This window comes from Rutilus rutilus (assembly GCF_951802725.1).
Source record: "Rutilus rutilus genome assembly, chromosome: 1".
NCBI classification, from domain to species: domain Eukaryota; kingdom Metazoa; phylum Chordata; class Actinopteri; order Cypriniformes; family Leuciscidae; genus Rutilus; species Rutilus rutilus.
Window position 1 is genome coordinate 28,569,610 of NC_140209.1, and position 14,687 is coordinate 28,584,296.

A 14,687-nucleotide genomic window follows, 5' to 3' on the forward strand; every position below is an offset into this window, starting at 1 on the left:
GTGTCTAAAAACTAAATTAAACAAAAAAAAATTTTTTTTTTGTATAATGGAAACTTTTAAGAAATTATAAATATTATTCTGTACAAGGACAGTGCTGCTATAATTAATAAAATAAACCTAACTCAGAAATTGGTTTCTTTAATTTAAGTGAACTTGAAAAATGAGTGAGCAGAACTAAAAGTGTTAAGTTGTAGGTATTTAGTAATTCTAAGTGGGGTTAAATTTATATCAAGCAATCCACACAAAATGAAAAAACTAAGTTAACACTAATAATGGCTATTAAGTTACATGAACATAACAAAACCAATGCTAGTGGTACTACTTGATTTAGTACTGCACACTTAAAATAAACAAGCTTTTCTAACTCACTAATCTTAAGCTTACTTTGCTTAATTTTTTTGAGGCAACGAGTTTGCATACTTTTTTTAAGTAAGGTCAACTAATTACATTTTACAGTGTATCATCACCTTAAGAGTCCTTTTGGTGTAATTTTTACAAATTTCAAGCATGTGTTATTCACTGAGGAGAGGCTTCTGTACAGCCACTTTCCCATAAAGCTCAGATCAGTGAATGTTGTAGAGATGGCTGGTTTCTGTATCTCAGTTAATTAATAATTATATGGCTTGGCAAACGATACGTTCGGAAAACATCTTCCTCTGGCATTCCAAATAAATGAACAAGAGTGGAGAAAATTCTCTCCCTTCTTTCACACGCTCTCTGTACAGTAACTAACACAGCATGTCAAGCGCTAACTTTGTGGCATTAAATAATGGCACACATACCAGTAAATTGACTAGAGGGTTTTGTGCTGGCGTAAGCGGTTAGTAAATCTGACCCTGTGTGTCAATGTGATATTTCAGTTTTTCTTATTAATACATTTTCAAAATTAAATCACAAATATGTTCTTGCTTTTTCATTATGGTATATGGAGTGTAGATTGTGGGAAAAAAATAGCACAATTTAGCACAAGGCTGCAACAACAAAATGTAAAAAAGAAGGAATCTGAATAGTTTCAGACATCACAGTTCAGTCTCACACATCATTACCAATAAAGTGATCATTAAGAAATTAAAAACAATGTGCAGTTTACCAAGCGCATAGTCTAAAGGGTATATCTGCTTTATATAACTTATGAATTTTTTCTTATAATAATATGAATAATGATTTATACATTTTACATACATTTTTATTGCATTAATTTGCATATATAAGACATAAACATCACAGTAATGTAATTTCTACTTCTTAGCGCCATATTTTTATGTTGTTTTATAATTACAGTGTGGGGTAATAAAGGGCACTGTATGTCAGTGATGTATAATACCTGTCATGCTGTTTTCATACACGAATATTATCTTCAGAACTTCAATAAATACAATGACGCAGGTCCATCCCAAGTACTCTGTTGATTTAATAAAGCACTTCTGATCAGCACATCTCTTACAAAACAATTAGTGTATTATAAATGTAAACCTTACAAAATATATTTATCCTTGCATAAAAGCAGACAAATTTGTGACTTACCACAACAAATCTACTTACAAATATTAGAAAGTGTTTATTTTTCTAGATGAAAATTGAAAATTACTAAAAATAAAGTAGCATACCTTTCTCCCTTTCCAATATGGTTAGATGAATATAAATCACAAGGAAGATATCTAGGAGCAGTGTTGTTATCATCCATAATGATGTTATCCATCTTTGGTGGAGAACTGTGAATGAAAAGATGATCTTTTGAATTCATAAACTTTTACAGGTCACATAAATCTGATACAAATCTGAGAAGAGTCGGCATGGAATCAAATTTGACACTATATTTATGTTCTGTATGAATTAACAATTCATCTGTGTGTTTCTTTGTGGTTTTTTTTTACCTTGTAATTGTAACTAAAAAATAAAAAATGTCGTAACTGTCAGTGTTGTGTTCTGCTAGTTTTCATTCGTCACATGTTCCTTGTTCTCATTTGCTGCCACTCATCAGTTACCATGGAAACTAACACTAATCATCACAGCTGTTTGTTATTTTGTCATCATCACCATGTATGTAAGTTCCTCCTTGTTCACTCTTCAGTTGTCTGGTATTGTTTGTGTTAGCACGCTGTTTCATATGTTGGCTGTTTATTCTAAGTATTATATTAAATCTTATGTTATTGTTTGATCATCTTCATCTTCTGTGGAACTAAGCGTTACAATAACTTCATCTTCTCATGACAGGATTCACTTGACTTCTATGACGTATACAATCATTCAGCACTCACTATCAGATATGCCTCCATTCAGTTACACACCGCTCACTTTTCACAATATCAACAACCAATGGATAAAATCAAGACCCTCAATTGTTTTTTTTTAGATAAAATATGTCACAATACAGTAGTGTCAATAGCAACTCCTCTTTCATGTTGACTTTAAATCATGATTTAGCACATAAATTAAGCATATATTTTTATATAAGCAGTGCATTTCTATTCATACAGTATCAAAATCACAAATTCACAAAAACAGGAATATAATTATGGGATTTACTCTTTCCACATCTATACAACAATGATAAGAATGAATGTGTTTCAACATGTACTTACATTTGAATTTTGCTTGGAGACGAGGCAAAACTATCACGAAGGACAACAGTAGTGGTGGAACAAATGCCGTAAAGAAAATTCCTAAAATAAGAGAATACGTCTATTATTTTCCCATTAAAAAAGAAAAGTCAGTAATACGTAGCTAAAATACATAGGATTGCTCAGAAGATCTTAAACATAAATGTTAAATCACTGAAATAAAGGTCTAGTGGTTTTCTTACGGAGCTCTTAATGACTTAATTCAGTTTTCACACTCATGTCAGCACGTCCTTCTACAAGCTGTTCTATGTCAAGCTGAAATTGGCTGAATTACAATCAACTGGATTTTTACACAGAAAAACAGGTGGAATTTAAAACTACATGTTGTATATCATTGTAATTAATTATGAAGGAATCAGTATGCAGGTATTACCTAGAGAGGGAAATCCAAATGAGATCATCAACTGGAGCATTTGATACAAAGACAAGGAAAGAATCACCCCCCAAAAAACTAAAAAGAGAAAGAAAAGTAAACATGAATGAAAGAATGAATTATAGGATTCCAACTATTTTGTAATGTTTAAACTTTCTTTTGCGAAAGCTTTCCCGATCACAGTGGCATTGACTATCTCAGTTGTACAGCAGTGAGGAACACTGAGGTCTGATGATTGATCAGGCTAAATGTCTGTGAGACTTAATGTTTGGCTCAGTCACATGATGGCAAGTGCTTTTTCTATTCTCATGACACCTGAAACTCTCATCACAGTTCATCTGTCAAATCTTAACCTACAGCAGATTTGAATGCTTTTATAACTGAATGTTTCGGTCAAACTCTGTCAGGAGCCGCTCCAGTGGAAAAACCTTGAGATGACACACAGTTCGTATCACTAAATGACAGTATATGATGTGACGGACAACTATTTGTCCAGTATAATTCTGGTCCTTTGCAGCGTTGTAGTAATACTGGAGCCATCACCATCTCGTGCCATAGGGAGGATGAATTGATGGCCAGTCCATAACAGAGCGAATACACACACACACACACACACACACACACTCCTTCACACCTACGACCTACAGACAGATTAGTCTCCAATTCACTTATCCTGCATGTCTTTGGATTGTCGGGGAAACCGGAGGATCTGGGATAACATGCAAACTCCACACAGAAAGGCCTCCTGGCTTTTAATGCATACTGTTCAAAAACCTTTTTGATTAAAACAATGTGGAGAGATAAATGACATATTCATGCATTCATGACCTCGAGACTAGATTACTGTAATGCTTTATTAGCCGGTTGTCCTGCATCCTCAATAAACAAGCTACAGTTAGTCCGAAATGCCGCCGCTAGAGTTCTTACTAGATCAAGAAAATATGATCATATAACACCAATTCTATCATCTCTACACTGGTTACCTATAAAGTTCCGTATTAATTACAAGGTATTGCTACTGACTTGTAAAGTCCTAAACGGCTTAGCTCCAGTCTATTTAACCAATCTTCTATCGCCCTATAATCCATCGCGCTCTTTAAGATCACTAAATTCAAGGCTTTTGGTCATACCTAGGATATCCAGATCAACCAAAGGAGGGAGAGCATTTTCACATTTAGCTCCAAAACTCTGGAATAGCCTTCCTGATAGTGTTCGTTGCTCAGACTCGCTCTCCCAGTTTAAAACTAGATTAAAGTCGCATCTCTTCAGCCAGGCATTCATATAATATTTTTAATCTTACAGTTCAAATTACAATCCGGCCTCTAGTTAATAAACGCCAGAGGAGAACTGGCCCCCGACTGAGCCTGGGTTCTCCCAAGGTTTTGTTTTTCTCCATTGGGTCACCTGATGGAGTTTTAGGACACCATTAGGTCACTTGATGGAGTTTTTCGGTTCCTTGCCACTGTTGCCTTTGGCTTGCTCAGTTGGGGATATTCTGGGGATATCTAATTTGATTTTATCAATCAATAAATTCCACTAGAAACAAACCTTGTTGTATTATTTTAATTTAATACTGTGAAGCTGCTTTGATACAATCTGTATTGTGAAAAGCGCTATACAAATATACTTGACTTGACTTGACATATTAATTTAACATTACACAGTTAAATGAAACTTACTGCTTGGAAATTATCACGATAGCAATGCTTGCCTACATTTATGTCAATAATTTGAAACTGAGCTCATGTATGTTGTTTGAGTAGTAGAGGGTCAGGAATCATACAGATTTTAAATTCTGGATTATTTTTTTCTTGCGTTACGGTTTCGTTATTTATCAACACTCAGTAACACACAGTCTATATTAAACTATATTTTTAACTATGTAAAATGTATTGAGAGCAAAGTTTTTTCTAGAGCTAATAGTGTTTTGCAACTCTAATAACTCATTTTGGGATAAAACAATAAGAATGTGTTCACCTAGAGTTTGCATGAATAAGGAAGCCCCTCTTGGCCGCTCTTGACTGGATAGCCTAAAGTCAACTAAAAAACAAACATTAACACACAGTTAGGCCTAAAAAGTGGAAAACTTTGCTTTTATGTATTTGATTTTCATTATTGGTAATTGTACAATAAAATATATATGTATATGAACAAAACCATTGGCAATAAACTTATTAACCTAATAAATCTGTGCTTATATACTTAGCCTGTCGCTTTAACAAAGTAAGGAATCAAATCATGCAGGAACTCTTACCTAAACTCAGGGTGATACAGAACAGCACAACAAGTCCAAAGCACAGTCCAGAACCTACACGACGGTCACTTTCTGTATCATGTGCACTCTTTCTCCAGCCATATGTAAAAAGAACTAGAGGAACAGATCAAATTTAAAATGTCACTCAAGATAAATGATGTCCTGAGCAAGAACAGAACATATCTAAAGATGTGGTGAACTGAACAGTGTTTGTCAAATAAACTGATTTAAATGAGGCCATACTGACGTAATCTGTACCAAGTGAAAAGTGAAGGTCACCTCATGTACATCATTAAATTTTAGAAAAGGCTACAATACAGACTTAAGTATAAACTATAAAAAGTTGTAATTTTACTATTTTGTAATGAACAATATTTCAAACATTCCACATTTAAATGTTTCTACTATCTGACAGATTTCACTGTAATAGATGTTCTGAGAAATCACACGTGTCTTTGTAAACAGCAAAAAAATAAAGTAATCCTGGGACACAAGACACTGTCTGTCTTTTAATCATTTTGAGTATTCAGGTTTGGATGATGGGGTTTTAGAAAAGAGAGGGAGGGGTGAGATTTAATGGCTGAATTCTGGCCAAGTCTAATGAAGTTAAAGCAAAACAGGTAATATTTCACAGAGCACTTTTAATGTCAGAATAATGAGCATGACCACTGATGTGAAACATTAGGATTTACTCACCTGAATAAGCAACGACTGTGAAAACAGTCAATTCACTTGATATTCTGAAAAACCTGATCCATGGTTTAATGTTGCCTGTAGACAGAAAGAGTTGAACACATCAAATCAGGTCATCATATAATATTATTGCATATCTGTTCCATTGCATGTACATTTAAAGGATTAGTTCACCTCAAAGTTGAAAATTGTGTCATCATTTATTCACCCTCAAGTTGTTTTTAACCTGTATGAATTTCTTTCTTCTGCTGAACACAAAGAAAGATATTTTGAAGAATGTCTGTAACTTGGGTCCCATTGACTTCCATAGTAGGAAAAAAAAAATACTATGGAAGTCAATGGGACCCAAGTTACAGACATTCTTCAAAATATCTTTCTTTGTGTTCAGCAGAAGAAAGAAATTCATACAGGTTTGAAACAACTTGAGGGTGAGTAAATGATGACACAATTTTCAACTTTGAGGTGAACTAATCCTTTAAGCAGTTGTAGCCAGTGAGGTGGTCGGGTAGGTATAGGGTTTTTAAGCAGGCACCTGAAGGGAGGCCCAATCTTTTGTCTGGAATTTGGAAGTGTGCTTGTTTGGTAGCACTTCATTGTGTTGGTGCACAGACGCAGGTCTGGGTGAGCAGAAAGGCCAAGTGAATATTGACTGTTTAGTTTTATACTTACAAAGCCTTTTTTCACTGAATTATATGTTTTAAATGCAGACACAAATATCGTGCTGTCCGTTAACACTTCCATGTTGGTTTGTGCATGGACACGGTCTGATGAGCAGGTAGGCTAAATAAATATTGTTTTATTTCTTAAATAAATTATGAAATAAAATAATTGCCTTAAGCCTTTTTTTTTTTTTTGTATCTCCCTTGCTTGAAGGAACAGTTACACAGTGTTATAGTTTGGGTAGGACAAAGTGTATTTTTTCACCAAACACTACCAATTTCTTGACACATTCTGTTCAAAAGGCTTTTTGGATAATGCCAAATAATAAATCCCCAGGGCCAGATAGGTTACCTTTTGAATTTTTTAGAGTCTTTTGGGACATCTTCTTTACGAAGCCCTTATTGAGTGTTCAATGAAAGGTGAATTGGCAGAATCAATGAAACAAGGTCTCATCTCTCTTATACCCAAGCCTAATAAGGATAACACATTTTTAGATAATTGGCGCCCGATCACCCTTTTGAACTCTGATTATAAGTTATTGGCTTCTATATATGCTGAAAAGCATAAGCCTTGTTTAGCAGACATAATTTCTGACACTCAATCTGGTTTTCTAAAAGGTAGACATATCTCTAATAATATTAGATTAATTATAGATATTCTTAATTATTCTGAATTTATAAACGAAGAAACTTTAATTTTGTTTATCGACTTCTACAAAGCATTCGATACAGTTGAGCATTCCTTTATTTTTGAAGCCCTTTCTAAGTTTGGTTTTTGTAGTTCCTTTATTAGCATGATTCGTACTCTTTATAATGGTATTAATGGGGTCATATAATGGTACATGCACTTTTACAAGTTCATTGCACTGAAATGTGTGTTGGCAGTGCCTGTACACAACCATCATAAAATGATAAAAATCCATCCAGTGTTTTTTTTTTAAATCTCCTTATATGTTTTACACTCTCTGAAATCAAGCCGTTCGATTTTGTGACATCACTAAATCGACGCCCCTCCCACGATTGTGATTGACAGCAGCGTTTCAACATAGACCCGCCCTCGCTTGTGAGCGAGCTGTCTGTCATCATAGTGCATTGATATGCTGGAGAAGAATGGCGTCTAAGCGACTGTGGCGTTCTGTTCTTGGGTGTCATAAGGAACACAGCAGTCATTTTGTTGTTTTGATGGAATATTCCCAAAGCATTGTCGCGGGGATTCCCCACGATCAACATCAATGCTTTCATGTTTGCACGAACCATTTCACACACCAGACAGCTTTACAAACGAGGGTCAGTAAAGCTGGTTTTGCTAAGAAGCTGTTCCTGAAAATAGGATCGGTACCACTATTCGTGTTCCTGCTGCACCTCCAGAAGAAGAAGTGAGTGCAACGTTTTATTAACCTTTATATTAATCTTTATTAATCTTTGCAAATCGCTTGCTGCACACTTCACGATGAATGCGGCTATTTTTACACTCAGGTACATTACGGCATGTTTTCTATGTACGACCTTCTCAATCCCACGTTTATAATGAACACCGTGTTATGGTTATTGTGTTACTGTGTTACAAGTGGTGTACCCACAGAACAGAGGGGCGGGGTGAGCAAAGCTCATTATCATTTAAAGACGCATGCACTTAAACAGCATGCTGAAAACAGAGCTGTTTTTGACCAGGTAAAATTAGTGTTTTCTTACAATACTAATGCGAATTTTTTATTAAAGTATATTACAAACGATTTTCAGTGGGTTTCAGTGGGTTGAGGTATTCGCCAGGGATGCCCCATCTCTCCTTTTCTTTTTCTATTGGCCGCTGAGCTTCTAAGTTTGTATATAAAACACTCAAATATTGAGGGTGTAAATATTGGAGAGAATACTTTAATAAGTAGTCAGTTAGCTGACGATACTTGTCTCTTTCTTAAAAATGATTCACAAGTCTCTGGTGCCCTAAGCAGTTTTATTTCAGACTTTCTTTATTTTCATTACTTCTGGATTGGTGGTAAATCCTACGAAAAGTGAAATTTTGTATGTGCATGATTCAGATAAAGTTTCTGTTGATGCAGTCAGTTCTCTTACGAGAGGTCTCTCGTACTGCGTAAGATATCTTACGCTAGGGGAAAATCCTTTTCCGCGAGATATTGAAGCCAAAAATTATCCTTAATTTTGTAATAATGCAAAACGCGTTGCAGCAGCAATGCAGACATAGGCGAGACAGCTCGCGCGCCTATTGGCTGCTCTGCGGCAACTGCAGCAGCCTATCGAGCGAGGCCTGGTGTGACGTCAGACCCAATCAGGGCACTTCGCGCCCGCTGCGTCACGTCCCGCCGAAATGGGCGTGGTCTAGGCCTATAAATTTCGCTCGCAGGCAGCTATTATCTGATTTTTCATCCTTCAAGCGAAGCACACGCATCGCTGGAGCTGGATAAGAAGCTGCGCCGTCTGAAAGAGAGCACCTTCAGCGGGACGAGTCACTGAAGTCGCTGGCCGCGCCGCCTTCCTTGCCTTCCTGCTGTGCTATCCGGCGTTATATCCTTTCTCTGCTACTGTGTTTATGTATGTGTGTGTGCTCGCCGCCGCGACACACACTCCCATTGCACTAAAAGAGCTGGGCGTCTTTTTCAAGACGCCCCTTTTCCTGATCACGCAGCTCTCGCGCTCGCTGACGGCGACTGCCCTCACTGCGAGCTAGTTACTGCCTATGGTGACTCTGAGGACTCACCTGGCATCCTTCTCCGAGACTGCTCCTCCGCCCCCCCCCCCCCCCCAACCCGCAAAGCTTGCCGGTTCGCCCGCTTGCCTTGCCTGCTTGGGGGACGATACCTGTTCTCCCTCTGTTCGAGCCGCGCACACCGCGCCGCTCACAGAGGATGTCAGGAGCGGGCGGTCACGAGGCTAGCTTTCTCTCTCCCTCTGTTCAAGCCGCGCAGACTGCGCCGCTCACAAGGGAGGCTGGAAGCGGACGGTCGGGGTTAGTTTTTCTTTACGTTATAAGAAAGCTACCCTGCATCTGCGCCCCATTCATGCGTCACTCACCGGCGAAAGGAGAAAGGTGTGTTTTTAGTCCCTCCGAGGATGGACTGACCTTCAATTTCTCATACATTTCCCAGTTCCCTGATCATGCGACTGGAAATATCAATATTGCAGCAGGCGAGCCTGTTTTAATACAAGCGCGCCTGCAAGCAAACGCCGAAGAAAACATGTGACGCTCTTATATGCTCGTGCATCCGAAAGCCTTTGTATTCCCCCCCAGTGGCTCAGTGGCGGAATCATTGGTTTTCCTCACGAGAGACCGGAGTTCGAATCCCGGTCTAGCAGCAGTTAAAATTATGCCGCCAATGCTTAGCTCTGTCAGTTCCCTGAAAAGCGACTGCAGATGTGCATTTTGCAGCCAACGAGCGCGTTGCACAACCCGCTCGCCTGCACCCAAACACCGTTTCTATGGTTTCCGCGCGTCACTGGCGAAAGGAGAAAAGAGCGTTTCTGGTCCCCCCGCGGACGGACCGACCTCCTCTTTCTCGTACATTTCCCATTCCCCTCTGGAACTCAGGCGACTGGAAATGTCAATATTGCAGTGAACAAGCCTGTTGTAATGCACACAGGCCTGCGATAAACGCCAGCATGTTGACGCTCTCTGTTTCTATGGCAACTTCTCGCTCGTTCAGTTCCAGTAAATGTGACTGTTCCAGTGTATCCTGCAGTAAACAAGTCGGTTCTGTCACCCGCTTGCCTGCACACAAACGCCGTTTTTACGGCTACCCAGATAAATCCCATAAGCATGAATTTTTCTGGTGTCCCGGCCACGGCCGATGGTGCTTTATGTGTAGAAAGAATGCCCACTGCCCAGTGCCCATCTCTACACACAAGCACAGCCCGTCACACAGTGCCCACTAACACCACGTTATGCATGTCTCACGGTTTCTGTAAAAACAAAACCAACGTGCACTCGCTTCACTCAAGCGAACGATGCTTTCGGTGTGATATGTGCCCGCTGTCCCACGCCCACATTCACACATAGACATGACAGTTCCTACGGGAACCGCCCAGCCCTCCCCCTCGCGGTTGACCACCGCAGAGGAGTCGAGCGCGGGCAATCTGCCCGCTGTTATCAGCGCGCCCCATGCCTCAAATGTCACGAGCGCCATGCTTGTGTTACAGCACGCCGAAGCTTCTCCATCGCTGAGCGAGCGGAGCGCGCTTCGTATTCAACCCCTAGCTATCCATGCAGACGCATGGGCAAAGCTACCCGGGGTTTCGAAGTGGGTGCTGAACATTATAGAAAGAGGCTATTCGCTGCAGTTTCGCCGACGCCCTCGCCGCTATGTGGCGCGCGTCGAGACCACGGCAAAAACAGAAGTAGCACATCTACTTCGAGCCGAAGTGACGAAACTATTGAGCAAAGGGGCCATAGAGCCTCTCTCTCAAGTTCAGAGCGAAGGAGGGCTATACAGCAGATACTTCCTGGTACCGAAAAAAGACGGGGGTCTCAGACCCATACTAGATCTAAGGCAACTGAACAAAGTGCTTGTGAAGCGACAGTTCAGGATGCTCACGACCAGGCAAATCCTTGTGCAGATTCGCCAAGGAGATTGGTTTGTGTCAATAGATCTGAAAGACGCGTATTTTCAGATACAGATAGCGTCACGTCACAGGCGATATTTGAGATTCGCCTTCGAGGGCCAGGCATATCAGTACACAGTCCTGCCGTTCGGCTTGTCCCTGGCACCCCGTACATTTACGAAGTACATGGATGCGGCGCTCGCACCCCTCAGAATGAGAGGCATGCGAGTGCTAAACTATTTGGACGATTGGCTGATTCTAGCGCAATCTCGCGCAGTGCTCATAGAACACACAACCATTTTACTCGATCACCTCGAGGATTTGGGTCTGAGTGTCAATTGGGCGAAGAGCTCTCTGTCACCCAGTCAGAAAATATCTTTCCTGGGCACAGAACTGGACTCACTATCCATGATAGCGCGACTATCACAACAGCGCGCGGTAGACATTCGACGCACAGCGAACTCTTTGCGCTGCGGCGCGTCTGTCCCGCTCAAGAGATTTCAGAAGATGCTAGGTCTCATGGCCTCAGCATCGTCAGTGCTCCAGCTGGGCCTGCTCCGCATGAGCCCGCTGCAGTTTTGGCTGAAAGCGCGAGTCCCACGCGAAGCGTGGGCACCCGGTTTGCTTCGCCTCAGGGTCAATCAGAAGTGCGTCACAGCTCTGAAACCCTGGAAAGCGAACGACTGGTACCAATCAGGTGTAAGCCTGGGGACTTCCTCGAGGGTGAAAGTGGTGTCCACGGACGCGTCCACCTCGGGATGGGGAGCGCTGCTCGAGGGCAGACCGTTCTTCGGCCAATGGTCAGAACGGGAGAAGCTCCTGCACATAAACTGCCTCGAAAGGCTGGCAGTAGACAACGCGCTGACGCGTTTTTGTCCCCAAATAAAAGGTCACCACGTCTTGGTCCGTTCGGACAACATATCTGTGGTGTCCTACATAAATCGCCAGGGCGGCATCAGATCCGAGAAACTGTACAGGCTGGCAGAACGCCTCCTGGTATGGGCTCAGTGCAACCTGCGCTCGCTCAGAGCAGCGCACGTGCCAGGGATCTTGAATATAGGACTGGACAGACTGTCCAGGAACAATGTTCCGGCAGGCGAGTGGTCTCTACACCCACAGACAGTCCATCTGCTGTGGAAGAAATTTGGCAGAGCGGAAGTGGACCTGTTTGCGTCTCAAGAAAACGCTCACTGTCAAGAATTTTTCTCCAAGAGCAGGAGCGCGCTGGCCCATGTGTGGCCCCGCCGCCCGCTCTATGCTTTTCCCCCCGTCTCTCTCCTGCCTCAGGTGATAGAACGGATCAGGGAAGAAGGATGCTCAGTACTGCTGGTAGCACCGTTCTGGAAAAACCAACCTTGGTTCCCAGTCGTGATGCAGTTAGCAAGTACTGCCCCGTGGCCAGTACCAATGAGGAGAGATCTCCTCTCACAGGCCCGCGGCTCGATCTGGCATCCTCACCCGGAACTATGGTCCCTTCATGTCTGGGCCATCAACGGGTACATGTTGGACTCCCTAAAGGAGTATTAAACACAATCACGCAGGCTAGAGCTCCGTCTACAAGACGACTCTATTCTTCGAAATGGTCGGTGTTTTCGGGCTGGTGCACAGCCCGTGGTGTGTCACCCACAAACTGTGGTGTGACGGAGGTGCTTTTCCTTCCTACAAGAGCTGTTGGATGGGGGCAGGGCCCCCTTCACGCTCAAAGTTTATGTGGCGGCTATAGCAGCGTTCTCAGAAACAACGCTTGGTCAGTCAATAGGAAGGAACGATTTAGTCATCCGCTTCCTTAGAGGGGCTAAGAGACTGAATCCTCCCAGACCTCCCTCAGTCCCCGTATGGGACCTTTCTACGGTTCTGGAAGCCATGAAAGGTGCGCCATTTGAGCCTTTACAGTCAATCGATTTGAAACACCTGTCTTTCAAGAAGGTGTTTTTGCTGGCTCTCGCTTCAGTGAAGCGCATAGGGGATCTACACGCGCTCTCTGTGAGCGCGGCGTGCATGGAGTTTGGGCCCAATGACTCAAAAGTTATACTCAAACCTAAGCACGTTTATGTTCCAAAATCCCTCAACACACCGTTTAGGGCGCAGGTTATCTCCCTGTCAGCCCTACCGGTCCCTGATGAGGAAAAAGACGCGAGCCTCCTTTGCCCAGTCAGGGCATTACGAGCTTATGTGTCTCGCTCGTCTGTTTTCAGACAGACGGAGCAGCTTTTTGTTTCGTTTAGCGTACGTTCTAAGGGACTAGCCGCGTCGAAACAGAGCCTATCCAGATGGATAGATGATGCTATAGCGCTGGCATACGCCTCCAAGGGCATGCAGTGCCCATTGGGTGTCAGAGCGCACTCCACGAGAGGTATGGCCTCTTCGTGGGCCTGGTCAAGTGGGATTGCCTTGCAAGATATTTGTATGGCGGCAGGCTGGGCCTCCCCGTCTACATTTATAAGGTTTTATAACCTAGAGGTTCCCGCCCTGCAGGCCAGGCTGCTGTCGGTCTAGATTTACCAGTATTATCTGACCTGATGCGATCAGCTCAGAATGCTGCGTCTGCTGAGCACAGCTCAATGTTCGACAGTATAAAACTGGGCAAACTGTGTAAGACCCACATTTCCCCATCAGTTCAGGCCGTACCCCGCCCTGTCTGTATGATGAAATTCGCGTCCCATCGACGCTGCTATATGTGGAAGAGTGAGGCTGCACCCCTCCCTCTTCCCGGACTCCCTGTGAGTTCCCTGAGTGATTGTGCACTATATGTACCCCGGACTTTCGCCCTTGGGTCTTTGGTGTCAGATCTCAGCATGCACGGCGTTTTGCATTGGGTCCCCTAGCGTAAGATATCTTACGCAGTACGAGAGACCTCTCGTAAGAGAACGTACTCGGTTACTAACGTAACCTCGGTTCTCTCTAGAAGAGGGAACGAGTACTGCGTATCTTGCCGTGCATGCACACGCTCTGGTTGCTTCGATGATGAAAAATCAGATAATAGCTGCCTGCGAGCGATATTTATAGGCCTAGACCACGCCCATTTCGGCGGGACGTGACGCAGCGAGCGCCAGGCCTCGCTCGATAGGCTGCTGCAGTTGCCGCAGAGCAGCCAATAGGCGCGCGAGCTGTCTCGCCTATGTCTGCATTGCTGCTGCAACGCGTTTTGCATTATTACAAAATTAAGGATAATTTTTGGCTTCAATATCTCGCGGAAAAGGATTTTCCCCTAGCGTAAGATATCTTACGCAGTACTCGTTCCCTAACGTAACCGTACGATTTATTAAAGTTAAATATCAGGTAAAATCAGGGCTTAAAAACGGAAAAAAAAATCAATCGGTTCACTCCGAGCAGAATCGATATTTTAACGTTTCCGTTTTTGCGTTCCTCGTTAAACATTACCGTTCCGAAACCGGTTTGATTAGATAAAATACCGGTTAATAACGTTATTTTAATTTAGCCTATACTTTAAACAAATATGTATAAATAAGACTAATTTTCACTCAAAAATAAGATAACACATGATAATTAAACTTGAACATTTATTTCATAACATT

The 14,687-nt window shown here is 42.2% G+C and overlaps 1 protein-coding gene across 4 annotated transcripts in view; it reads right to left on the reverse strand.

Moving 5' to 3' along the window:
- Positions 1 to 14,687, reverse strand: part of LOC311277667 (uncharacterized protein) — a 164,367-nt gene that overhangs the window by 142,670 nt on the left and 7,010 nt on the right. For all 4 annotated transcript variants that reach the window (XM_084388036.1, XM_084388038.1, XM_084388039.1 and 1 more), the window contains exons 7-13: positions 5,945 to 6,019; positions 5,249 to 5,362; positions 4,972 to 5,034; positions 2,995 to 3,072; positions 2,583 to 2,663; positions 1,608 to 1,712; positions 1,325 to 1,402 (exon numbers count right to left, since the gene is read on the reverse strand). In XM_084388036.1, the coding sequence (XP_084244162.1) occupies positions 1,325 to 1,402; positions 1,608 to 1,712; positions 2,583 to 2,663; positions 2,995 to 3,072; positions 4,972 to 5,034; positions 5,249 to 5,362; positions 5,945 to 6,019 (594 nt within the window). The remainder of the gene's footprint in view (positions 1 to 1,324; positions 1,403 to 1,607; positions 1,713 to 2,582; positions 2,664 to 2,994; positions 3,073 to 4,971; positions 5,035 to 5,248; positions 5,363 to 5,944; positions 6,020 to 14,687) is intronic.